Source organism: Xenopus laevis, chromosome 1S, assembly GCF_017654675.1.
Source record: "Xenopus laevis strain J_2021 chromosome 1S, Xenopus_laevis_v10.1, whole genome shotgun sequence".
Lineage (NCBI taxonomy): Eukaryota > Metazoa > Chordata > Amphibia > Anura > Pipidae > Xenopus > Xenopus laevis.
Genome location: NC_054372.1, coordinates 24256263 through 24283114, shown reverse-complemented (window position 1 = coordinate 24283114; position 26852 = coordinate 24256263). Strand labels below are relative to the sequence as shown.

At 35.7% G+C, this 26852-nt stretch overlaps 1 protein-coding gene across 3 annotated transcripts in view; it reads left to right on the top strand.

Moving 5' to 3' along the window:
* The window catches only part of arap2.S (ArfGAP with RhoGAP domain, ankyrin repeat and PH domain 2 S homeolog), a 144750-nt gene that overhangs the window by 99743 nt on the left and 18155 nt on the right, over positions 1-26852 (top strand). For all 3 annotated transcript variants that reach the window (XM_041579417.1, XM_018243085.2, XM_018243084.2), the window contains exons 22-27: positions 2049-2154; positions 9769-9916; positions 10022-10090; positions 14814-14888; positions 16287-16404; positions 19375-19497. In XM_041579417.1, the coding sequence (XP_041435351.1) occupies positions 2049-2154; positions 9769-9916; positions 10022-10090; positions 14814-14888; positions 16287-16404; positions 19375-19497 (639 nt within the window). The remainder of the gene's footprint in view (positions 1-2048; positions 2155-9768; positions 9917-10021; positions 10091-14813; positions 14889-16286; positions 16405-19374; positions 19498-26852) is intronic.

Sequence of the window (26852 nt, the reverse complement as noted above, 5' to 3'; positions counted from 1 at the left end):
GCACAACGCTGTTATTAGCACAGAATGAAATGATTTCACAAAATGTAACTACAGTAAATTGTATGTATTGATAAGTTGATTCAGTTAGTTCCATTTGACTATTAACAAAACTTGGCTACATTTCTGCAATCAATCTAATGCTGAACGTCTATTTCCAATCAGCATTTTTTTAAACATTATAAAAAGTGTTCTCTGTTGTTCATACAAGGGCTACTGGCTTATAGTTTCTTTTTGCAATATTCTTATTGAAATTTGGCTTTATGAAAAGCAGGTAAACACAATGGGGCACATTAACTAAAGGGCGAAGTGGCTAACGCTAGAGACTTTTCACCAGCGTTGCCACCCACAGGGACATCTGCAATTCACTAACAGGGGCAGGCGCCAATTCGCTAGCGAATGGAAGCATCGCTAGCGTTCATTCGCACTCAAGGCGACTTTTCGCTCTGGCAAACTATCGTTTACTCCTCCATGACAAAATGTTTAGTTTTCCAACTAACAAAGATACTAGCCTGATCTGTCATACCAAAACGAAACCCCTGGTTCATGCTTTACTGACAGGCACTGGATACTTAACACAGTACACCTAGTATTTATAAAAAATCAGACATATTTGTGAAAGGTCATTTTGCCAATTACTCATCACGCACAAGTGGCCAATAAATCACACTGAAAGACCACCAAGGGGCCACAACATAATTATAGGGGCCATTGGTCTAGTGTTTGTAGTAGACACTTTAATCTAGCGTGAGCAGTGAAACTCAGCAGAGTGGAGGCACGGTACAGGCAGGGGTAACAGGCAAACAATGCAGGATTATTAGCATGGCAGGGAAAAATCCAGGATCCAAAACAGAAGAAATCACCAAAGACCAGGGTTCTTGCATGGTACAAGGCCGGTGGAGATCTAGTAAATAAGGTTCAGGAGTGCCTACCCAGCAGGAAAGGGGACCTAAGAATCATCAGGGATAATGTCAGTTCTTAAGTCCACAGAAAAAGGAAAAGAGACCGATATGTAAAAATCTTAGTACAGAGAAATTGTATGTACCTGTAGACTGTAGGGTAAAGGTAAAGGCAAAAGGCTGAAATGTACTGGTAGTAACTGGTTTGAACCCAGCCGAGAACGAGAATATTATATTATTATATATATATAATATATATATTATTATATCACTGTTGGGAGTCACTGTACCATTTAATGTTGTTTATCCCTTTGTATTTAATGCAATCACTATACTTTTAATACTGAAGTCATATTTATACTTTAATACCTGTTAATGTCTTTTATTTGGTGTTTTTGCAGCCTTATTTAATGCCATTGCAATGTTGTCACCTGTGGTTTGTTGGCCTACAGGGGTCAGGCGCAAGATCTTGTGCACTGTTGGTGAGCTGTATTCAGTTGTGGCAAAGAGGTTTATTGTTTTATGAGAGCTGGTCATTTCAGATTAGTATTAGATTCAGGCCCAGCCAGCTGGGCACCCAAGGTAACCCAGCCGACCACTTTGTCTCCTCCATGGCTCTTGCGGAAGAGCATGCACAGAGACATGGGGGGTAAGAGGAAGAAGAGGTATGTGCTTGTCATCATCACTTTGTTGCACAATAGGCATGTGCCTCTTCTGCCTACCTTAGTTCCTGATTAGATCCAGTATCAGCATTCCCTTTCCCAAATAAAGAATGAATAAACTGTACCAGTTGTAGCTTGTGCACATTTCCACCCCCTTGATATAGGACACATGAAACAATTCCATCAAACAATTCCCTTGCTGACATGTACTCTGCCCTAAAAGCAAAGTTGCCACATGTTATTTCTAAGGATTACCTTAAACTGCGGTTTTGTCACCACATTACCTACTAAAAGTAATTCACAGATATTGGCTTATTGCATTTCTATTCATTTCCATCTGCTTCCGTATTAGTATTTGAATGTTTGTATGTCAAAGTTCTCTCTAAAGTATTGCCTTTAAATTGCAACAAAATGCTTTTCCTCAAATAAAAATCAGTTGTAAATTCAAAGGATCTTTCCATTATCAATGCTGAATGTTTTTCTCTATCAGATATCCGGAATGATCAGGAGCGGGTGAGAAAATACAAAAACATAATTGGCACACTTCCAGACCTAAATAAAGCGACACTGGCAGCCTTAATGGAACACCTTTTCAGGTTAGTCTGACTTGTATTAAGAAAGACCAAGTCAAATTGCACCAGGTTGCTCTAAAATCTCAAAACATAATACGTAAAAGGGCAATTCACCTTCACAAAACCATTTGTTGTCAAACAGTAAATTTTTCGGAAATTAAAAATGACATTGTCTCATTTTCTCATTAGTAATGCTATCCGATTTTTTTAAGTCTCTGGAATATACTCAAGTCTGTTGCACAACTGTTTACAAATTATCTATTAGTTGCTGACATTTCTCTGATGCTGCTGATTTCTATATTAGCTAATATAATGTATCAGATTTTTACAGCATTGAAAGTCAGTGACGAGGGGTATGAGAGGGGCTAAAATGGAAACTGAAACTTACATTTTGTAAATAATGGTAAAAATGTAAATATATGAACTATAATTATTTATATTCTGAGTTGACTTCATTGGATACATGAACTCATTTAACTTTTTACATGTTTTTACTATCATTAGAATATTTTAGGCTTTAATCAATTAAACAATTTTATTTCTGCAAGCGGTACCATAGTACATGTATGGGACCTGTTATCCAGAATGCTTGGGAGCTGTGACTTTCCAGATAAGGGATCTATCTGGAATTTGGATCTCCATATTTTAAGTCTGCTAAAAACCATTTAAACATAAACCCAAAATATATTTTCAATAATTTTAATAAATTTGTGTAACATACAAGACCAAGTCCTATTAGGGAAGAGAATCCCGAATACAAATAAACACATAAGGATTTTGATGACCCATATACTTACCGCGGCCAAGCTGATTATCGCCAAGGCCCAGAAATCGCAATTACCCCCTATACAACTTAAAAACAAACTGAACTGGATCCTAGTTAATGAAAAATTGACCAACATCTTAAATGATAGACAAACACGATTTCAAAAAGTCTTGTACCCATGGGTATACTACATTGCTCCGACTGGTATAAGTCATGCTCACCTTCCAACTGAATACTCTGGCTAGGGTGAAAAAGGATCTTAGCAAGAACATTATTTTTAGTCGTAAATCAAAACATTTGGCATATATGGATCATATCTTAAAGGGGAACTCCGGCTTCCAAACCAAAATTTGATAAAGATGCCGACATAACCCAGAAACCCCTAATATACGCATCACAGTTACCTGTTTCTTCAAAAAGTATGAATAAATGCCATTTTCTATGCTGAAATCCAGCTGTTTAACAGTTCTTCTCTTCCTGCTTCATTTGAAATCCTGGCAGGGAAGAAGGGACTCCACAGCTTACAGAGAGCATGCAGGAACTACATAACCCACAATGCATTATTATTATTATTAACATGTAATTGTATAGCGCCAACATATTGCGTAGCACTGTAAAGTAAATGTGATTATACAACTAAATCACATGAATTATATACATAGAACATATGGAGTTACATACATCACAATCAATACAGGTACAAAAGGTGAGAAAGGCCCTATGCATAAGCATACACTCTAAAGGGAGGGGAGTGGGAGTGGGCAAGATGGAATTAAGTGGGTGAGAAATGTGGTACTGTATGTGGTGTTGCGTTTGGTAGTTAAGCAGAGTGAGGGTAGGCTTCTCGGAAGAAGTGCGTTTTAAGAGATTTCTTGAAAGCAGAAAGGTTGGGAGAAAGTCAGACAGACCGTGGGAGAGAGTTCCAGAGGAGGGGTGCAGCCCTTGCAAAGTCTTGAATGCGAGCATGTGAGGAGGTAATGAGAGAAGAGTTGAGTAGCAGGTCAGTAGAGTAGCGTAGTAACCGGTTGGGTGAGACTATAGAGATGAGTTCAGAGATGTAGGGTGGGGCAGAGTTATGAAGTGCTTTGAAAGTCGGTGTCATTAATTTGAATTTGATTCTGAAAGGTAACGGAAGCCAGTGCAGGGATTAACAGAATGGCGAGGCAGAGGAGGAGCGGTTGCTGAGGTATATGAGCCTCGCAGCAGTGTTCATTATGGACTGGAGAGGTGACAGTCTCTGGAGGGGAAGGCCAATTAAAAGAGAGTTACAGTAGTCTAGACGTGATATGATGAGAGAGTGGATAAGAATTTTGGCAACATCTTGGGTGATAAATGATCGTATTTTGGATATGTTCCTTAGGTGGAATTGACATGATTTAATAAGTGACTGGATATGAGGAGTGAATGACAGGACAGAATCTAGGATAACCCCAAGGCACCGGGCCTGGGGAGAGGGGGTGATAGTGGAATTGTTAACTATGATGGAGACTTCCGGGATGTTAATGGTGTTAGTTGGAGGAAAGAGAACCTATTGCACTGTGATGTTCCTTTCCTTATTGAAATCACATGTGCAGGGAATTGTGGGGTTTGGAGGATACAGGCTGAGGACAGATGGCTGCTGATACAAGTAACAGTAGTCAGCCAGCTCAGCAAAGTAGTCAGACAGATCAGCAGGAGAGCAGGGAGCTAGGCTCCAAACCATTGGTTCCAAACCATTAAAAATCATGAAAAGTTTGCATATTTTTTAATTGATGTATAATGCAAAGGTGCTTGAACTTCTGTTTATGTTTCAAAAAGCTTAAATTATGTTTGTGTGGATTTCCCCTTTAATGGCATTTGATTCAATGAAGGTAATCATAAGAGTGATGATGTAACTATAATACTATCTGCTGTGGACCCCGAGATTAGGAGAGGAGCTTAAAGAAGAACTAAAGCTTAACTAAAGAAGTAGGGCAAAAATGTTGTACATTATGTATTGGGGCTTTTGTGTTTTAAAAGTTGCCCCAGTAGCTTCCCAACTTCTTTTCTGCTGATTCACTGCACATGCTCTGTGCTGCTGTCACTTACTGAATTTAGGGGCCCACTCACAATTTACTGAATATATATAGTATAAATGACACAATATAAGCTGGATCTTATCAACACTGGCACATGGCAGTTTAAAAACCATCACAATTAGCATAAAAATTCAATAATCAACCCTGTAGCATCATCTTATATTACAGGCAAATCTCATCTTCTGCTTGTTAATTTCCTACATCCCCTAATCTTAGCTTCTTAACAGCTGTTCAGAGCCCACTGAGCATGTGCATGTCAATGACACTCCTAAAAAAATCCAAGATTGGGAAACCCATGTGACAACTTTGAAGGCCTGAACTATAGATATGCTGAAACTTTCAGCTGATTTAATAAGTTCACTTTATAAAATATAGCATTTCGAGACATATTCATTGTTAGGGTTTAGTTCTCCTTTAAGGAGGCACCATTTTGACCCATTCATTAGAATTGATTGTTCTGATCTCTAAGTTTTGTTCTATGTCATTATTCAAACATTTTTTGCTCCTACTACATTCGTTATTTGGCCTTACTGTATCCTTTGTCACTAGATGTGTATTAAAGTGAATGATCTCATATAAATATGTCACTCTGTAATGCATCTGTAATAAAAACAGAACCTGACCAATCCTACTTCTCTTTCTACCCCCTTCCAGACCCAACCTTCCCAACCTCTCCTCTCCTTTCCCTTTTTCTCTTTCCTCCTTTTCCCTAATAATGAGACCAGCTCTGAATAATTTTTATTGATGTTTCCACATAAAAATGTATGTATCACTTTGCTATTTAACATTGACTTTGATACAAACTTTGGGGGGGGGGGGAGGAGAACATTAAATAAACCCAATAGGATTGTTTCCCCACCAACAAGGATTAATCATCTAAGTTGGGATCAAGTACATAGTACTGTTTTATTATTACAGAGAAATAGGAAATGTGTTAAAATTTTGAATTATTTTTTTTTGTTTGGAGGATAACTTTCCGGTAATTTTTTGGTTACCTATAACCAAGTCTATACCAGTATTTGAATGTCCATTATTAATCTGATTGCATTTGTTCTTAAAGGGGTGCTTTAGTGAAAAAACAGAAAACAAGTGTAACACTCTGAAAAAGAGTACATCATTGCTAGGAAAGTAACTGACTCTGTTTATGTTTGAATGGATAAAGCAATTTTAGGGGAATTGTGACAATTTTACTTCCTTTCTGTGACAATAGAATTAGCCACATCTTGCCTTATGGCATGGATCTATTCTACTTAGGACCAGATCATGGGTCATAAGTCCCAAAGCAGGATCGATTCCACTCAATTAAGATTAAGATTGACTACACCACTGCTTCAATTCAGCTGTGTCTGGTTTAACAGTAAGAGGAAGGAGGAGGCCTAGCTGAGCTGTATAAATACATGATATCTGAATCTCCAATGTTGCAGAAAAATATCAGAACATTTAAAGCTTGTGTACAAATAAAATGTTACTATAATACAAGGGGTCATTGTATGTTCACCATTTCCCATAAGCATGCCATATCTCACTGTATACAGTATATTGTATCCCCAAAATAGATGCACAATAATATTAACTGAGCCCAATTAGAGCTAGCATGCCTATAGCAATTAGGAACAAACCAAGCTTCTACTTACATTATCATTTTTTAATTGGGCCAATGGTTAAACATTTTATATTATGCAGTTTTAATTAGAAACTGTGCAAAACATACTTAAAAACCTAGAAATATGGCCATTCTTGCATTTGGTTAAGATATTTATTTTACTTCACTAGTTTGACAAGCAAAACAATATAAATGCAGCACCAACAGAATACAAATAGGCTCCATTCCAATCCTGCATATCGTAGATTGAAAATAAATGGAATAGTGTACTCTGCACACAGCATAGTCTTGTGAAATGATGTCTTCGTTGCTTCCAAAGGTAATCTAATATTACTCCCGATACCAATGTTCTCTAACATTTTGCGGTAGATCAGCACAAACCAATAGTACACTTCTGGTTGGGGAATTGTTTTCTGAGCCCTTGCTTGACGTCTGATGTTTCCACAGCAGAGAATGTTACGAGAAAATTAGAGGCCAGTGGTAAAGGATTTACACAAATCAAGGTATTAAGTGAGCGCCTGAGTCAAAGAAAGTGTACACTTTATAGATAATACCATTCATACCAGGCATTCGTCTTTAGCAAATCCGCACTTGGGAAATCTGGCATAAATGTTAGCAATCAAACAAAGAAATGTATATTGCTGTTCCTTTGCTAGATAGGTACAGTATGTGCACATATTTTTATTTATTTATTTTTTATTTATAGTTTGTGCTACAGCATCCAGTCGAGATGTTGGAGTAAAGATATCAGTGTACCATTTCTTAACCATTCTACTGAATCTATAAATATGCTATCATACCATGTCAGTACTATTGTCATACATGAATGAATAGAATAGATTTCTAGTATTGTCTTTCCAGCTGCCACACATTATTCCAACTGTCAGGGTGGGTATGGTCCAGTAGCTACTGTATTGAAACCTAATAAGAGCCAGCCCAGATAAATGATAGGGAGAAATTTCTTAACAATAAAAAATATGGAGAATACTTGTTTTTCTCAGTCTCTTATTTGTCATTATAACATTGCTGTAAAAAACAGGTCAAAGTCTTTCTGTAAAAGTGAAAATTACCCAGGAAAAAAAAAGGCAATAGCACTAAGGGGCACAAGAGCAAAGGGAATGGCAGGGGGGCAGGCCAACCCTGTTCTTACATTTCTTGGGGAATATGTAATACAAGTCGTTAGTAATTTTTTGGATACTTCGGCCATCGAATAGGATACGACGACTTCGAATTTACTTCAACTTCGATTCAAAGTAAAAATCATTCGAATATTCGATAATCGAAGTACTGTCTCTTTAAAAAAACGTAGACTTCAAAACTTCGCCAAGTTAAACCTGCCGAAGTGCTATGTTAGCCTATGGGGACCTTCAAAAAACTTTTTGTAAGACTTTACACATCGAATAAAAATCGTTCGATCGATCGCTAAAATCCATTGAATCGTTCCATTTGAAGGATTTAATTATTCGATTGAATGATTTTTATTCGACCGCAGGATTGCCAAATTTGCTGAAAAAACTTCAAATTCGATATTCGAATTCGAAGTTTTTTAATTCGATGGTCGAATTTCGAAGTTTTTTGTACTTCGAAATTCGACCCTTGATAAATCCGCCCCTTAGAGAACATCCCATGATTCATCTTAATTTCACCCAGACAAAAGGCTCTTGGTCAGGTGCAGTTCAGTAAATTAATATGCAGCCATGCCTCTTGCAAATCTTTGGGAACGTGCATTCTATTTCCAGTGAACAAGCACTTACCCATTAGGAGGAGCATGCGCATTTACTCTACGATGGCCATCTTGTTGACGTCACTTGAAAGAACATGGCAGTGGCTAGTAAGAAGAACTTTTGGATGCTAAATGGGACATGAGCGGCTTCTAGAAATATTAAATTAGAGATCAGGTTCACCACAGGCCCCTCTATGAGATCACAAAAGCAGCAAAAGCCTTTCTTTGTCCTTTAAAGGAGAAGGAAAGCTACAGAGGCATTTTATTGCCAATAGATTAGCTGCAATAGTGCAAGCTAGAATGCTATATTTATTCTGTAGAATGTTTTACCATACCTGAGTAAAAAGCTCTAGAAGCTCTCAGTTTGTGTAGGATAGGAGCTGCAGTATTAATGTGGTGTGACATCACTTCCTGCCTGAGTCTCTCCCTGCTCTGGGCTCAGATTACAGTAGAGAAGGGGGGGGGGCAAGAGGAGCAAACTGAGCATGCTCTTGCCCAGGGCAATGAGGTTTAAGCTAAAGGCAGGAAGTCTGATACAGAAGTCCATGTGTACACAATATAAGGAAAGAAATGCAGTGTTTCTTTTGACAGGGGACTCAGAGCAGCACTACTTTGGGGGTTTACTGGTATATTTAGATGGACCTTTTTGATAAGGCTTACTTAGTTTTAACCGTTCCTTCTCCTTTAAGAAGTGCTTGAAGGTGTCATAATCTTGAGAGCAGACATAACAACTTTTTTCAGTAAAAAGTTTATTGCATACACTATGCACTGGTGCAAACGATAACATTTGCCGTTCCAGGGTTCGCAAAAGCTATATTAAATTTGCTTCAATGAAATTTGTTTTCAAAAGGCATACATTACATTGTTTTTCCATTACCAACTTTTATTACATTACCCCACTTGTCTACTCACCACCTCTAATGATTTAAGTGTTGCTGATACTGACTGCAGTCAAAGCTGAATTCATTGGAGCATCCGCAGGTCTCTGTGCCCCAGAATGCAGAGCTGTACCAATTCAGCAGTAAATTAAAGTATGTGGAGGTCAGAAAAGACCCCTCAATTGCTTGGATTAATTACACTATGTCCTCATTAGTCTTATTTGATTGAAACAATAATAAAAACGAAATGAATGGATTTGCACCAATGAGATATATAAGTCCATTAGTAAGATCCACACTGATATCCTCGATGTTTGCTTCTTGCCATTGAACATGCTGTATATAAAAATATCCACGTCATATATTTTAAGCTTACCTTAATTATTCTTGCTTGCATCAACATTTGCTTCCAGAGCTAGGCCTAGGTTTTTAGGATGAAGTCTACATTGTAAAAAAAACAACTAGAGTGGACCTGGAAGGCTTCTTGGCCAGGGTGTTCTTATAGCAATCCTCTCTTTTCATTTGTTCTGACACAAATGCACTGGTAGTAAAAGCTGAATTCAAATAATATTGGTACTGTGAGTACATTAATGCTATTTTCTGCTTAACAGAATACAGAAATGTTTTGACATTAATCATCTGGATACTCTGACTCTAGCCAAAGCCTTTTCTTCTTGCTTATTTCAAACAAATGGAGAAAATGAACAGGAAGTAGCAGTTCTGGAAGATCTAATTTCCAATTATGTGAATATTTTTAATGTAAGTATGGGTTTTTGCTTTTACCAAGTAAAATAGTTACAACCAAAATAAAATGCATTCTAGATGTAGAGCACTTATAAATAGCTTTATCTGTATTTTATTTAGGTTAGTGAAGATCAGGTGCAACAAATGGAAACAGAGAACCGGTTTATCACCAAATGGAAACAGACACAGGTGAGATGTAAAAACTTTTCAAATGTGGGAAAATAGAACACTATAAAATTAAATTACCATCAGTACATGTGCTGAGCATTTCTTATCCAGCAAAATAGTTCTGATCTGTTATTTGCATTGTTGCTTTTCTTTGTTTTCCAGTAGTATCGTAATGTTGTACTTACTTTGGTAGGTTTTTTTAAATATCCTCAAAATCATTTTTTTAATCTTATTGATAAAGTGAAAACAGTGGCCTGTTGGAACAAGATCTTCTGTAATAGACTTTGGTTCCAAAGTCAAGGATTTTACTGTGTTAGCCAGTAAATCAGAGGAAAAGAAATCAGAGGCAGGTTGAGTTATAAAGTGTGCACAGAAAAGGTATTCTGGGCTGATATAAATACATATAAGAAACATGAAGGTCAGAAGTAATTTTAATTACAGTGCAAATGGCCTGAATTGACTGTTGACTAGAAGCATTTTGAAAAAGACATAAACCAAGGCTTAAGTCATTACTGTTTTCAAAGTTTCACAAATTTAAGTTTCCAGATTTTTTTATGTAAATGATTTTTAGGGGCCTATTTATAAGCCTCAAATTTTCCTGGTTAAGTTATTAAATGGAAAAATCAAAATCCGACTGAAACCTATCAGTCATGTAAAAGTCAATGGCAGATGTTGCCTTTACAACTGAAAGATGATTTTGGGCTGTTTGTCACTGGTTTTTGCTCGAAAATCTGAAAAATGCGTTGTTTATATGCAACAATTTGAAAAAGTCGCACGATTCAAATTGTCACATGAATTTATCACCACTTTTTCCGCATGTATAATTTTTGTTTGGATTTTTTTAGTAAATTAAACCAAATCGTGGTTGGCGGGTTAGGTAGAATTTTACTTTTAAAATAATGAAAAAAATGTAGTTTTAATAAATACCCCCCTTACGGGGGAATGTAATAAAAGTCATAAAGAGAAAAACTATTTGCACAAATAAGAATAAAAAATTGCATTTTACAATGTAATATGCTTCCATAAATGGTTATTGCGTTGCAATTTTAATTGTGCATCACACATTTTAATTGTGCACTTTTAAAATTTGGGGCAGATTTACTAAGGGTCAAAGTGAATTCGAGGGAATTTTCGAAGTAAAAAAATTCAAAATTCGAAGTAATTTTTTGGATACTAAGACCATCAAATAGGATACTACGACTTCGAATTTGCTTCGACTTCAATTCAAAGTAAAAATCGTTTGAATATTCGTCCATTCGATAATCGAAGTAAAAAAACTTCGACTTCAATACTTCGCCAACTTAAACCTGCCGAAATGCTATGTTAGCCTATGGGGACCTTCTAGAACCATTTTCTAATTCTTTACACATCGAATAAAAATCGTTCGATTGATCGCTGAAATCCTTCGAATCGTTCGATTCAAAGGATTTAATCGGTTGATCGAACGATTTTTATTCGATCGCAGGATGGCCAAATTTGCTGAAAAAACGTCGAATTCGATATTCAAATTCGACCCTTGATAAATCTGGCCCTTAACATGTGCTAGAAGATGTTGTAATCTTTTGGAGAAAACAAAACTTTTTCAGAAAGTATTTTTTATTATATTCACTGTGCACTGGGACAAATTATTCAATTCTTCTTCCATTGTCAGAAGTGGTCGCTAAACACTTTCCTGGTTCGCAAAAGCAATATTAAATTTGCACAAAGGGATATTTTTTGTTATTAACTTTAATTACATTCCCCCATTAATGTTCTTTACTAATTTTTGAGAAAAAATTTAATCTGGACCACAGAATTACCTTCCAGTGCTTGTTTTCAATGTAGCTTTGGTTTATTGGGTGTTGGTTCATCCTTTTCCTAAGATTCATCCTGTCTCTTCTACAAAGGGGATTATTTGTCAATGTACATAATTTTTTTTCCTGCAATTCTATTTTTTATGCTAAAAATCATAAATTTGAATAATGGTTTTAAAAACACAATTTTCTATATTTACTAAGTTTAATTAAACAGAATTAAACAGAAGAAAAGCAAATGTAAATGTACTCAAAAATATTCTTTAAAACATGGAGCTGAGATATATAAAAGTAAAAAAACATGAGAAGTTTCCAGAACTTACTGAAAATGAATGGAAAAATGTGGTCTTCATTTGTGTACAACTTTTTGCCCCATAAAACAACACAACTGCAACGATTCTGCCCAAATTTCATTTTTAATAAGCTAGTGCTCAAGGATAAAGATGCACTTGAGGAAATAAAGTTGTGTGTTCTGTTGCCTCTTTTTCCACAATACATTTTTTCCCTCAAATTTTAAAATTGATAAATCAGCCTCTTAGAATCTGTTTGTCAAAGACAAATCCTCTTTAGTGACAGAAGATACAAAAAAAAATTGCCTCTCTGCTTATTGTACTTCACCTGGTTTGGCAACAGTATTCTTTACCAACTGCATAAAAACAAAAAATCAAGGATGTAAAATCAATTAAGGGAAAGGCCCTCAGTAAAAAATGTGATCATTATGTTTACAATAATAATTCAGCTACTTTTTTCACCATTACCTAACTGCTGCACCAGCACTGATGATGCATCAGGGATAGAACTTCAGCACCACAAATTATCATGTCTAAAACAGAATATCTGACAATTCTTCAACAACCTGACAAACCTCAATATGTTGTTATCCCTGTTACCAGTGTGACTATGCACAGTATTCGGTTGTAGAAGTGCAGTGTTTAGGTGTTACGTTAGACTTCAGTTAGTCTAGGTCCTACTGTACCATATAACGCTAATGTGTCTTTCACAAAACACTGTCAATATACATTGCTTCTTTCTTTTTCCTGCTGAACCTTTCATTTACTGTAGATGCTTATTCTCAGGAGTCTCTACTATAACAATCTCAGGTTGTCATTTCTTCTTACCTGTCATTTCTTTTCTTTTGTCTGAGTCATTTTTCTTGCATTCAGAGATCTTTTTTCATCTCCCCTGAAATCCCTCAAGTCCCACATTTCCAACAAACTTCTACTCTCCTTTAAGTCTATTCATTGCATGTCACCCTCCAATAAAACTGCTTTTCTACACTCCCCACGCCTGCCAATCAACTGAACTCTGTTAAAGAATGTATTGTGACAACATAGTTGGTAGGTCTCTTATAAAGAACTTTCTTTTGATTATAGGTTTTGTGCTTGCCCCATATCCCTTAAATTCTTAAGAAAAATATAGTATATGAGCCATATTCTAACCACTTAGCTTTTTACAGCCAAGCTGCTGAAGATCCCTATTCTTTAACACAATCACATGTTAATTGGAAGTGCTTTATTCCCTAACTATATGTTAACCATAAAAATAAACATACAACTCTTTGGGGCAACACCTTCCTCCACTAACTCCGCAAGTGCCTAAACCAGACATGGTGGCTTAAGAATGCTCTAGAGAATTTGACTATTAAAACCTTGTCTTTTCATTTAAATACAAAGTCTTTCTCTGATAAAGTGAGTAACAGGACATCAGTATAACACTAAATTACCAAGGCGTTTATCTTTCTCTATAACTAATTGCTATTATAATTGGATGCACAGAACCTGGCCACAAAAGCAACTCTGCACAAAAATACTCAATAGCTGCATAACATCATTAACAATTCTATTGGCATTCTTTTTTCTTGCAATTAAATATCTGTTGCTATTACCCTGCGCGATATCAAGTTGCATTTTGTACGTGGATGGTAAATTTTCCTGGCCCAAAGCTATGGTTTCTGGCTACTCCTTGGTAAAGCACTGTTACATTAGGATTCTTTTTTGCTGAGTTGTCACATGCAGGAAGGGATGATGTTATTGAACCAAAGATGCTTTAACAAAAAATAATTTTACTCACTTATTACTGTGTTGCATAAGAGGCAGTGCAGCTGAGGTGGGAATTGGTAGGTTTATACTCACCTCATTCGGATACTTGCTATTAGTCTAGCACTAGCCTAATACCCTGTCCAATATGGTGTCCCCTTCACTTTAGACATAGCATCACCTGTGAGAGCTTCTGCCAGTATATCATGTTAAAGCTGATTGCTGTTATTTCTATATTGTTTGTCTGTCTTTCGCCTCTGAGTTCTACTTTTTCCTGGGGCCTTATGCTCCAGGCTCTCCAGCAGCATTCTTCCTGTTCTCAAGTGCAAAGAGCAAGAGCCATTTCCTTCATTCTACTTTATTAATTATAGACAGGAACAGGACAGGAGTGACTACATTGTTTTATGCACAAAGTCAGCACTCACCTTATCATAATGCACCACCGGTAAAAACCGAAAATGAGAAAATGCGGGCACTATATTTTATACACAATGCATCGCTATGGGAGTCATGTGGGTGAGGCATGAGGGTTCACTGAAATGCCCAGCAATTATTCCCTATTTGGTTGTATAGAAAAAGTTATCATGGGAGCAGTATTAAAAGGGAACATTGCACTTGCTTGGTCAACAGCAGATACAGAAAATTTTTGCTCCTCATAGCATTGCACAGTGCCTTGTTCTAGAGTCATGAGTAATACTACAGCAGATACAATGGAATTATTAGTACAAGGTGTAAGCACTCTCTGTACTTTTTAACATCGATGGGTTAAACATTCCTCTTAACAGCATCACATTACATTAATTCTAACATCCCACTTGCTACACAAGCAAATAATTTAACAGCTTTTTTTCCATGAACTAAATAAATAATATATAAATAAGGTAATTTTTCATTTTTTTTCATTTTTCATTTCAGATTTGTCATTCTGGTGACTTGCTGATTGAAGTTTACGTAGAAAGAAAAGATCCTGACATGTGTGTTATTATTAGGGTAAGAACACTACATGTACTGAATGAAATATTCTAAGTGTTATTGCATTGTTTACACTCATTCCTCCATAACTAACACATCACCAGCAAGCAGAGGGTCGTGTAACCATTACGTCTTCATTTTGTACTATATTTTGCCATTGAATATTTCTTTTAGCTATACCCCCCAGTAGTGATGGGCGAATCTGTGGCATTTCACTTCACCAAATAAGTTGCGAATTTCCCGCAAAATTCGCGAAACGGCTAAATATTCGCGAAATGGCATCTCCTTTTTGACGCCAGCGTCCGTTTTTTTTGAAGCCGGCAAATTTGTGCCTGCGAATTTTTTTGCCGGTTTTGGGAATTTATTCGCTGGCTGCGAATCACGGGAATTCGAAAATGAAAATGAAATTAATTCGCCCATCACTACCCCCCAGTTTCTATGAAGGGGATATTAAGTCTTCAGTAATATCTACAACCTCCCATATTACTTCTGTTTGCCCTCCTGCCTCAGGTCTTACAAGAGGGAAGAATGTTCCAGTGCTACAGGACTTGACCTATAGGCAACTTTAATATTAATATTTTGAAAAGAAAATTTTTAGTGTCAGTATCACTTTAAGAGGTTAGCTACTATCATCATACCTTTAGCCATTTCAATTGTTTTCCTATAACTACAGTATAGTACTTTAACCAGTCTCATAATAATTATATAATACAGAAAAGCCATGAATTTCTTGTAAATTATATCCTTATAAATGGTAACTAGTGATGTCATCAGTTATAAATGGTGAGTAGTGATGTCATTTTAGTTACATAACTCACCAAAACCTGTGTATTATAATAAAAAGTACCCCTTGCTGTAAAATATGAGGATAGTAGAAGTAACCTCGGAGTTCCATGACCTGTATAAAAGCACTCAGCCTTCGGCCTTTTATATGGTCATGAAACGCCTTGGTGACTTATAATATCCTTATATTTTACAATAGGCGGTACTTTATTCTCTATATATGCTCCTGTTTGCATTGTGGTCTCAATTTTTGAGTACAGTAAGAATGCTCTTTTTCTGCTGTCTGGATGTATTCTATTGCTTCCTTCTTACATAAAGCTCCTTGCTATAGTATATAATTTTAAAAAATGACTGCAAAACACCAACAAAATGTAATGTAAACTTGACTTTTAATTAGCTTATAAATTTCAGCAGCCACAAGTCAATGTACAGAAATCTTTCTTTGAAAAAAGTTAATGAAGGGAACCAGGATATGTTCCCAAATTTCTTCTATCTTTAATTCATTGATACTGTATATACAGGTAGAATATTTAGTTTGCTCAAATGATTGTTGTTTGTTGCACAATTTTTACTCTCTGTGGGTTGGGAAGTGACTTGCTGAAGCATTATCTGATTTCTGTGATATATTAACAGGTACCACCTACCATGGAAACAGCAGAGCTGACTAATTGTGCTATGGGAATAAAAAACATTACTCTTACCGAAGAAATTCCTTGGGCAACATTTGAAGTCATTGAAAATGGAGAACTTGGTATTTTTTTACATACTTTTTCATTTAACAAATGTTGATATTTATTGCTGCAACTGATTTACTTTTGTTAGATTTACAGTAGTTATTACTACCAAATAAGCAAAGTTTCACAATTTACTTAAAGAAACTGCTGAGTTTAATAGGCATCACATGTAGCGTTACATCTTCAAATTAGATACAATGCTCAGTTTGTTCACAAATTTTAGTTTAAATTTGTGTTAAGATATTGAAAATATTGTTTAATTTCTGCAAAACTGTAGCCCTGTATTCTTGAATGTTTATATCAGAGAAACATAACTGATGACAATCTGTAACTCCCTATATATTTTTCCACCCATTCCCATTCCCCACCTCAAATAAATTTGGTACATTCTTGTGTTTTGGGTCATAGAAACCCTTTGGCTGTAGGTTTTTTTACTAAATGTGGAACCATACTGAGGAAATACAAAATGCTACAGTATAAGGGATGACTCACGTTAAAAATATCTGATAAACTGTAAAGGAAAGGAGATTACTTACATCTTAGCTGTTATTTTTCATGAGTGCTAAAAGCTATTGTACAAATAATCGACAGACACTAGTAGTGTACCTGCAAAAAAAAACCTTCTCCAACCCCTTTCTCAATGAATCTAATATCGATAATTCCTTCTACATTCTCATCTTTTTACTTCTCCAAACCACTGGAGAGGAACCTCTCCCTTACAGTATGTGCTCTATTAAATGTGGGGATAAAGAGATCATCAAAGCAAAGAAATTAGTGATGAGCATATTTTTTTGCCAGGCATGGATGCTTTGCGAATTTCTGCATTTCGGCATCTGCAAATTTTTTTTGCAAACTGTGGCAAAAATCCACAGCGAAAAATTTTGCCGCAACAAAAAAGTTGCCAAAACAAAATTTCCCCTGCATCAAAAAAGTCACCATAAATAAAAACGCTCATTGACTTTAATGCATTTGAACAAAAAAGTCAAAAAAGTTGTCAAGACAAAAAAGGCACCACAAGAAAAATGGCCATTGACTTGTGCATTTGTAATGATAAAAAAAATGTTGCACTTAAATGCATTTGGCAATTTTTTCTCCATTTCGTGAATTTTTTTGCTGTATACATTCGCTCATCACTAAAAGCAATACAAGTCTAATATCTGCCAGATGTCAGTTGAATAAAGACTATTAGATTGCCGATTTAGATACGGCAATTCAAATCCCCAAAGGAACACAAAGGATATCAGTGATAGCCAGTATCTTCTCTATGAAATTATGTTTTTGAAGGGTATAAGTATGCAGTCTGTATCCAGGAAATACAACTGAAAATGTATAAAACATACAAGTTGAGTGTGAAGTTCTTGTGCATAATTGTTTATAACTAGTGATGGACGAATCTGTCCTGTTTCTCTTTGATGAAAAATTCTTGAAACTCCGAAAAAATTTGCAAAACACATTGAAGTCAATGTCAAAATTATTTTGACATGTGGAAATTTTTACGCGCATAATTTTTACACGTGCAACTTTTTTATCCAAATGCATTATAGTCAATGGGCATCAAAATTATTTTGAAGCGCGACAGTTTCTACAAGTGCGACTTTTTTGTTTCAGCAAATTATTTCACTGGCAAATTTTCGCAGCAGTTTCATGAAAAAAATTGCAGGTGGCGAAATGCGGAAAATCATCACAAATCGATGCCTGGCGAATAAGTTCAGCCATCACAATTCATAACATCTTTACCAATTAGAAGCTAATAAAATAAGGATGTTCTGTCACTCCTATTTCTTTATTTGCTCTTATATCTGTCTGTGTTATTTAGGTATTGTAAGAAGTACAGCTGTAGAAATATACATTTGTACGCTACATGAATATACAAATACAGTACATACTTCATTGCTTAGTGTCAGGCTGACAAGCCCCACCTACAGTAAATTAGATATCATGCTCTGAATATCATGGGGTTTGTACTCACCAAGGCTAATGGTGAAGTATTTTAGTCACTATTGTGCTCAATAGCAAACAACAATGATCAGAATGATCCTCTCCACATAGTAACATAGTAAGTTATGTTAAAAAAAGACACACGTCTGTCAAGATCAATCTTTTCTGTCTATATAAACTATATTATCCTAACTGCTAGTTGATCAATAAAAAGGAAAAACCTCTATGAAGCATCACTAATTTGCTTCAGAGGGGGGTAAAATTCCTTCCAGAATCCAAAATGGCAATTGGTTCAATCCCTGAAATAATTTCTACTCAGATCTATCACTTGATAAAAAAAAACCATTCAACCCCTTCTTCAAAAAACCCTTTTAAAATATTTAGATGCAACCTCCCTTCTTCTAATTGGAATGGATGCCTTCATGTCAGCTGGAAGGACCCAATGGTAAATTAAGTATTAGAGATATTATTATATGAACCCCTTTTGTTTTGATACATAGTTACATTTTGATTTTATATTGATACATATCTCCTCTCAAATACCTACAGTATTCTCCAGCGTAAACAATCCCAACTTGGGTAGTCTTCATATATGATACTTCTATACTCTTTACCAGCTTTGTTGCCCTTCTCTGAACCTTCTCCAATTCAATAATATCCCATTTCAGCACTGCAGACCAAAACTGCACTGTAAACTTTAGGTGGGACCTTATCAGTGCTCTTTGAAGTGAAAAAGAATGACTCTCTCCTCCTGAATCAATGCCTGTTTCTCTATATTTTAGTGCATTCATTGGAGATATAGTATGTAAATGAAAAACTGCCTATGGCATACCTGGTGGTGAAAAAAATGACCACCAATCAGTAATAACAACCTTTTCTTTGAGTGATGAACCAATATTTTCCACTTGAGCACAATGCTGATCCAAACACTCCCTGTACCATTCCTTTTCCAGTTACATTATTTTAGCAAATAGTTAGACTCATGATGGGCCCAATAAAACAAAAAAAAACATTCTAATTATAAACATATAATGATTTGTTCTTTACAGAGCGCCTTATGCACGATGCGGAAAAAGTATTGGAAACCGTCCTTTATTGGAGTTCTCTATCTGACCCTGGAGCGGCTCACCTCCTTGTAAAGCCACAAAACACAAGAGACATCATGATTCCTGGTATGATCCCTGTGGCTTTCATTTTCTCTTTCATATTGACTGAACAAAACAGATCTATATTAAGGTTGTAGTTCTGTTAAAAAATGATAAATAGTTCATAGTTGTACACCATGGGGAATATCATTGTCATTTTTGGTACATTTCAGATAATGTGATTCCCATAATGGGTTCCGTAACTGCATTATGCTATTATCTATTTAAATATGTTTAATTGTAAACAAAAATGAAAATTCTATATTTTTAAAATTTGACTAAAAATGATATCTTAAAAAAAAAAAATTGTAAATGGATTGTGCCATCTAGGGATGAGCAGAAAATTAGGGTAAAAGGAGCCCAGGGAAAAAAATGACAGTGGGAAAAAAAATTATGAAATAAGTGTATGAAAAGTAGGATTCCCTAGCTGTGTCCTTTTCATTGTTTTGGTGAAAACCCATTAGATATTCAATGTTTATTTGTGTTTTACCCTAGTTTTACCTTCAATGTTATGCAATAATAACTGTCACTTAAAATTAAATATTCTACTGTATAAGAATGGGACCTGTTATCTAGAATTCTCTGGACCTGGGGTTTCTAGGTAAGGGATATTTACATAACTTAAATTTCCATGCTTTACGTAAACTAAAGAAAATATTTTAACATTATGGGGCCAATTTATCAAAGGTCGAATTTATGTGAATTTTTTTTAACTTTAATAAATTCAAATGTGCTCAAAAATCAAAAGTTATCTTATTTAAGAAGACTCGAATATCTAAAATTTGAACGAATGTTACTGACCCGAAAACTCAAATCAAATTCGAATAAAATTCAAATGAAATCCGAAAAAACTTGAATGTCAGGAAGGCTATTAACGTCTTCAAAGGGGTCAATGGACCTCTGCCATTGACTTGTACATTAACTCTGCAGGTTTTAGCTGGTGAATATCCGAATTAGAACAGTTTCGTTGGTCAAGGTGTGATAAATCTCAGATTCGAATTTACATCCAAGTTGGTGCTTCTAAATTCAAATTTGAGTTTTGACACAAAAAAATTTTGATTTAAATTCAAGTTTACTATTCAAACCTTAATAAATCTGCCCCTAAATAACAGTAGTATTGATTTATCTCCATTAAGAATGAACTATATTTGTGATAGGTTCAATACAAAGTGCTGTTTTATTATTATAGAGAAAACGTGAATCAATTTGAATTGAATAAAATGTTTTGAAAAAACATTTGAATTGAATAAAATGGAGTTTAGGGAGATGGCCTTCCAGATTTCTGGATAACAGGTCCCATATTTTGTAACATTTTCTGGTGACTAGTCACATTTACCCAGTACCATGGGTTTCTGGGGCACAGTTAATCACTATACATTTGTTTTCAAGGTGATCTCAGAACCTTATAATATTTATGGAAATACAGGACAGCAAGAAGTAATGACAACAATTTTTTTCCAAATTGCAATAACACCCTTCTCTGAAATTAGTTGAGTGCCCAGCAAAAACTATGCTTTAAAGGAACCATTAAGGAAAAGCGAACCATTAACAAAAGCACTTGACTTAGAACATTACTCTTTCCACAGAAATGCAGTTTCTCACAATTAACATAAAAAGGATATGCTAAATGTAGCTTAATGGTAAAAATATCTGTGCAGCTTAGCATAATGAAATTTTGTGTTTTGATGAATTTGCTTAGTTGCATGGGTTTTTTTCAGTTATATGTATGCAGTATTTTTTAATCACAATGAAAAGGAAAATGTGCATATTCATACTATTTTACCAATTAGTTTTTCTGTAAATAAATCACTCCGTGATTTATTACCTTGTTGTGTTAGGAGCCTTGAAACCACAGATCTCCTTTGTGTCTGGGAGGCATTCTTAATAGCCAGATGGTTGCCCACTTAAATGTTACATTTCTGAAAAACCCCAAATATATTACACATAACAAAAAATAAGTTTGAGTCAAAGCACAATTTTTATAAATATTAATTTTATAAAAAAACGAATTAAAATGCGATGGAAAAATACAAAAGGTTCAATACAAAACAAGCCAATATAAAAAGTTAACATTAAGGGGCTGATTTATCAAGGGTCAATTAACATAGCAAGAAAAACTTTACAGAAGTGATATGTGCACTTTAGCATTACCAACTCAAGGCAGTGGCACAACTATAGAGGAAGCAGATCCTGGGGAACAAGGAGGTCCTATATCTACAGGGATATGATAGCATCAAGGCCACTGATCTTGTGAAATATGTGTGGTCTTCATTGTTTTCATTTATATCACCATGGCATAGAAATGCCTTAACTGTCTTCAATAGGCATTTTGAAGTTTTGATTTTTAATGAAACCTTTTACTTATGGATTTAACCTGTGCCAGCTGCATGTCCACCACACTTGGACCTGCCTGTGCTTTGGAAATTCAGCTTTTTATTGTATATTCTCAACTAAGCAAAGATCAAAGTCCTGAATCTGAATCTTTAAGCAAAAGCACAACCTCTTTTAATAGACGTCTAATTGTTAATATACTGTACCTTCTCATTTTAAGCCTAGTTTTTAATTGTCACTGCACAAAACAGGTCAATATTCTTTACCCATAGGTTAATTTATGAGAAGCTCTGGAAGAATAACTAGGTATATATTTTGACCCTGAAAAACTTATCTTCATATAATAAGTCCTAAATGTATACTGAGACATGCTGGACCATCTATGTGGTCTCCCTACCCTAAGCTCCACTATCTGTAACTAAGAGGAGGCAGAGACACATGTTAAAGGGTTCAGTTCTTGGAATGTAATTGAAAAGTACTCACGAGCTGAAGACTAAATAAAGTAGAAGCCTCAGAGCTCTTACAAGTAGAAACTAAATTTGTTATGATCGATCTTCATAATTATTCCCTGGTTGGACCCTTTTACTTGCAGATGAAAAGTATTAACCAACTGTGTAGTTGTTATTGCGTTTTGATATCAAATTAACTGCTATCTAAACTTCCCTTTTACTGTTCTGAGGGTTTTTTGTGTTGAGTGTTTATTTAAAACTTTTGACATCATTGGTATGCTATACACATGGCACCCAATTGTGTTATGTGTGACAGATGTTTTAAATTAAAGCACCCTCATAGTGCCAACTGGATAGATTCTATGTTTCTCCATTGACTATTTGACCTATGCAACTCAGTTTACATGGAAACCCACAGCATAGGTAAGAGGTGACCAGCATCACCGTCCACCTGAACCTTATCATATTTATTAACATGTTCAGACTGTCAGAAATAATTTCCAGACAGTTTAGAAAATGAATAACAAAGCAGATCACTGATTGTAGCCCTTGAACACCATTTTGTTTAATGGTGTGTTAGAACTAAGATTTAATATAGTGATAGAACATCAACACACCTAAATCTGATGCAGATAAATAAGAGTGAATGGTAATCATCCCTGCATAGAAGAAATCTTAGTTAATCTGATAGCATTGCTATTTTTTGCACAGGTACTGTTATTTACACTGTACAGATTAATATGAATTGCAAATGGAGCAAACTTTGTTGTGACTCTGTTATACGGGGGGGGCTTATTTATCAAAGTCTGAATTTATCTGACTATTATAATGAAAAAAGTCAGACCAAACTAGAATCCACGATTGGACCTTATTTATTACTAAAAATGAATAATTTATTCAGAATGGGGACAAACATGAAACAAATCGAGCAAAAATCTGAATTGTGCAATTTTCTAGGATTTTTTCCCCGAATAACTCGATGTTTTCTGACTTTTTCTCAAAGTCCTCATTTTTCAGATTTTTGCCCGGCTAATTCCAGTATAGACTATAGAAACTTCCAAAAAGGATAGGGACCTCTTCCATTGACTTATATACAACCTTGGCAGATCTGAGATGCCAGATTTTCAGATTCTGACTTTTTCCATCCACTTGGTTTAATACATTTTGAAAAATTTGAGGGTTTTTTTCCACTAGAAATTTGGATTTTATAGTTAAAAAACTTGAATTTTTTGAGTTTTTGGCATTTGGACTTTAATAAATACAGTAACTCCCTGCAACTATATACAGTAAAAACCATATTTTGCTTGATCTTGAGGACAAAGTTGACAAAGTCAATGTATGAGGTTCTGTTACATAACAAATTGTTGTTTTGTCAGTTATGGGTGGGTTCATATAGCCCTGCAGAATTCAATTTCTTATGGATAAAATACTAAAATTTAAATTATAAATATATAATTGTATAAGCAGAATACTGTATATGTTTAAGTATACTTTTTATAAAAGGAGACAACCAACATACAATAAAAAGAAGCTGTATTATTTCTCTAGATAGAACTTGTCAATACCGAAAGAGGTTATATAATAGAGTATGTCACCTGAACGCATGTTAGTACAGTATATACTGTGGCAGGTCTGTACCTTTTTCCATCTTCAAGCTATAGCGTGCTAAATAGCCTTTTAAATTGCCTAAAAATACAAATAATGTGCAAATAACTTTTATAGATCAGATAATAACATTTTAAAAAATGTATTTTACATTCCCAGGACTCCCTATAAAACTGCACAGCTATAATGCAAAGAAAGCCACTGGGAAGTATAAAAGGGAATGGAAATAAAGCTTTAAACAGTGCAAGCCTAGTACTGCAAATGTATTTAAATAACAGAGGAAGCGGGATATTGAATGTAACATTCACTAGGGGATTCTGTAAGAGACAAACAAATGTCAGGTTGTTGTGGTGGATGCTGGGGGATGCCTAGGTAAATGCATTCTAGCTTTTTCAAGTCTGGGATCTTATTTGGTATTTTTCAGGATAGATGAGTTTATGCAAATTATATACTTCTATACTATAATGTTTTAAGTGCATTAGACCATATAATATATTATGTTACAGAAGGGCCATTCTTTGTTTTATTAACATTTCTCTCTCAAATACATTTATAAAAAGTATAAGAGAGTGTTGTCCTACCTTCTATGCTGCAGCTGTTTCTGAGCTATATCTCTCTTCATCCTTAGAGAGAGGATATTTTTTAAAGGGTGCTGACAATTCGGCCATACTCAGTATTTCAGTACAACAGGCATAGCATGTATTATCCACTTTTAGGTTTGTCTAAATAGGGGGGTTGTCTGTAATTTAATTCAGCTTACCTTTACTTTAGTAAAAACATTTACAGTATTTTCTGCCATCAACATGAATTTCTGTTAGCTTAGTATAACACTAATTTGGTTACTGTCTCTTTAAATAGCAACTTACCCTTGGCAATCCAGGGGCCCTGAGTCCCTTTTGCATATGAAAAGTACTGGGAACTGGGAATTACAGCGCTGTGCCTCCCCCTAGTGAACATTGAGGAACACACCTCAGGGGGGGTTCCACTAGGAATAATAAAACACACATAAATATAAACATAAATATAAACTTTATATAAACAGTTTAACACTGGGGCAACTAATACACACTTCACTCCTACACTGGGGACATGTGGGACACTACTTAAACCACTACTAGGTGCTTAACTGTTGCTTTTACACAGTCCTTGGTAAATATCACAGTCCCAATCCTCCAGAAGGGGTTAATAACCACACAGTTCAAATGATTGTCCCTTCCCCAGAGCTCTTATTCCCCAGGTAGCGCTACCTTATTCCCTAAAAGTACCGCACCCTTTTCAAGTTGGCAGTAGCTCCCTCATAGCAGGTAAATGGTTAAAACCTATCTTCACTATGGAGCCCCACGCTTGTATCCGTGTCAGTATTCTCCCTTGGGTGGCTCACTCACCGGGGTGCTCTCAGAGGAATTCACACTGGAGATCACACACAGCTCTGCAGCAGAATCAATCTCACTAGTGGCACCTTTCTCTTTCTGAGTTTGCAGCAACTTAGCAGTGGACAGGCTGGGCTCAATCTCCCCAGATTCAACAGCTTTTCTCTGTACCTTACAGTCTTACAGACACTCACCCTGGCTCTCTCAGCTCTCTCTCTGGTAGACCCCGTGCATTTGGCTCCAAAGTCAGGCACACCCTTTCTCCCAAGGATGCACAGGGGTTCCCAGCCAATCAGATCGCTATCCAGCATGCAACTGAGCTGGATGATGTCACAGGCAGACAAACAGGGAAAGGATTCCTCATGTCCCCTACATTAGCTACTATCAATTAAAAGTTAGCAAAAATTAGGTTTAATCTGCCATATTTTCTGAAGTTTGCTACCAGTCCTGGACTTTAAAAAAATTGCTGCGGGTTTTGGAGCATAAAGACTTTCATTCCCCCTTCGATTGCAGTAATACTTATGTGGGGCAGGAGAGGGTGATATGTAGGTGACCCCATTCCTGGTCACTACCTTTCCTCTAACTTGCCTTATGCAATAAGTTACTTAATTATGGTTGCGCTCATCTAGCCTGCATCGAGCATTTCAATAGAGAAAAGTGACTGCATGCTAAACAAGAACACATTTAGGGCTTAAGGTTGAACCTGACCAGCCATTAAGATGCAAATATGTAAATATAAGAAGGTCCTGATTTCAAATTGACTTTCAATGTTACACAGAGTTTGGATTACCAGGGCTGAGCTACAGTATATATATTAAGGAGTTTTTTTAGGGCACAGAACTGGTACACAAAGAAGTATTTTCCTCTATTTTTAGAGCATTGACACTCAAATATATGAAATAATGGACACACACTAGACAAATACAAGCACAAGTCACAAAATAGCTCCATGAAAGAATACAGGCGCCAGAGCACAGGCTGAGATCAGGAATGATTATTATTATTTGATGAGTTTATTTTTGTAATCAGGATAGTGTATTATCACTTATAAGGGGTAAATTATGATGTGGAAGCCATGGTGTAAAGTGGCATAAACTGCCATATGTTTGCACTTTGCTCCTTGCCTTCTACGCTAAATGAATTTGTGCATGTTTTTGTGCTATGATCAAACAATCAGAAGGTATGAGAAACTAAAGGATTACCCTACACACACAATATTATATTGTAATATGTTTTATTGTAATTATATTATACTGTATATACTATTGCTTTCTTTATTCAAATACTCCTAGACAAGTAAAAGTAAATTTCTGATTAGTGACTATTAATAAAGGTTGAATCTGACCTGTTTCACCGAAAATTTGTGAATTTCGCCAAATACGGTACATTGAAGTCAATGAGTGACAGTTATTTTGCAATATGTAAAATAATTTTCACTCACTCATTAAGTCACCTGTATATGATTAAAATGAATGCAAAGCTTTCTTTGTTGCTCGGACTTCCCAAATTGGTAGAATGTTAGAGTTCAAGGCTGTCACTGAACTCTAAAATTTGTACTTGACTTCTCAAATTAGCAGATACAGACATTAACAAAAAGCCATGCCAGCTTAGATAAATACAGAATGCC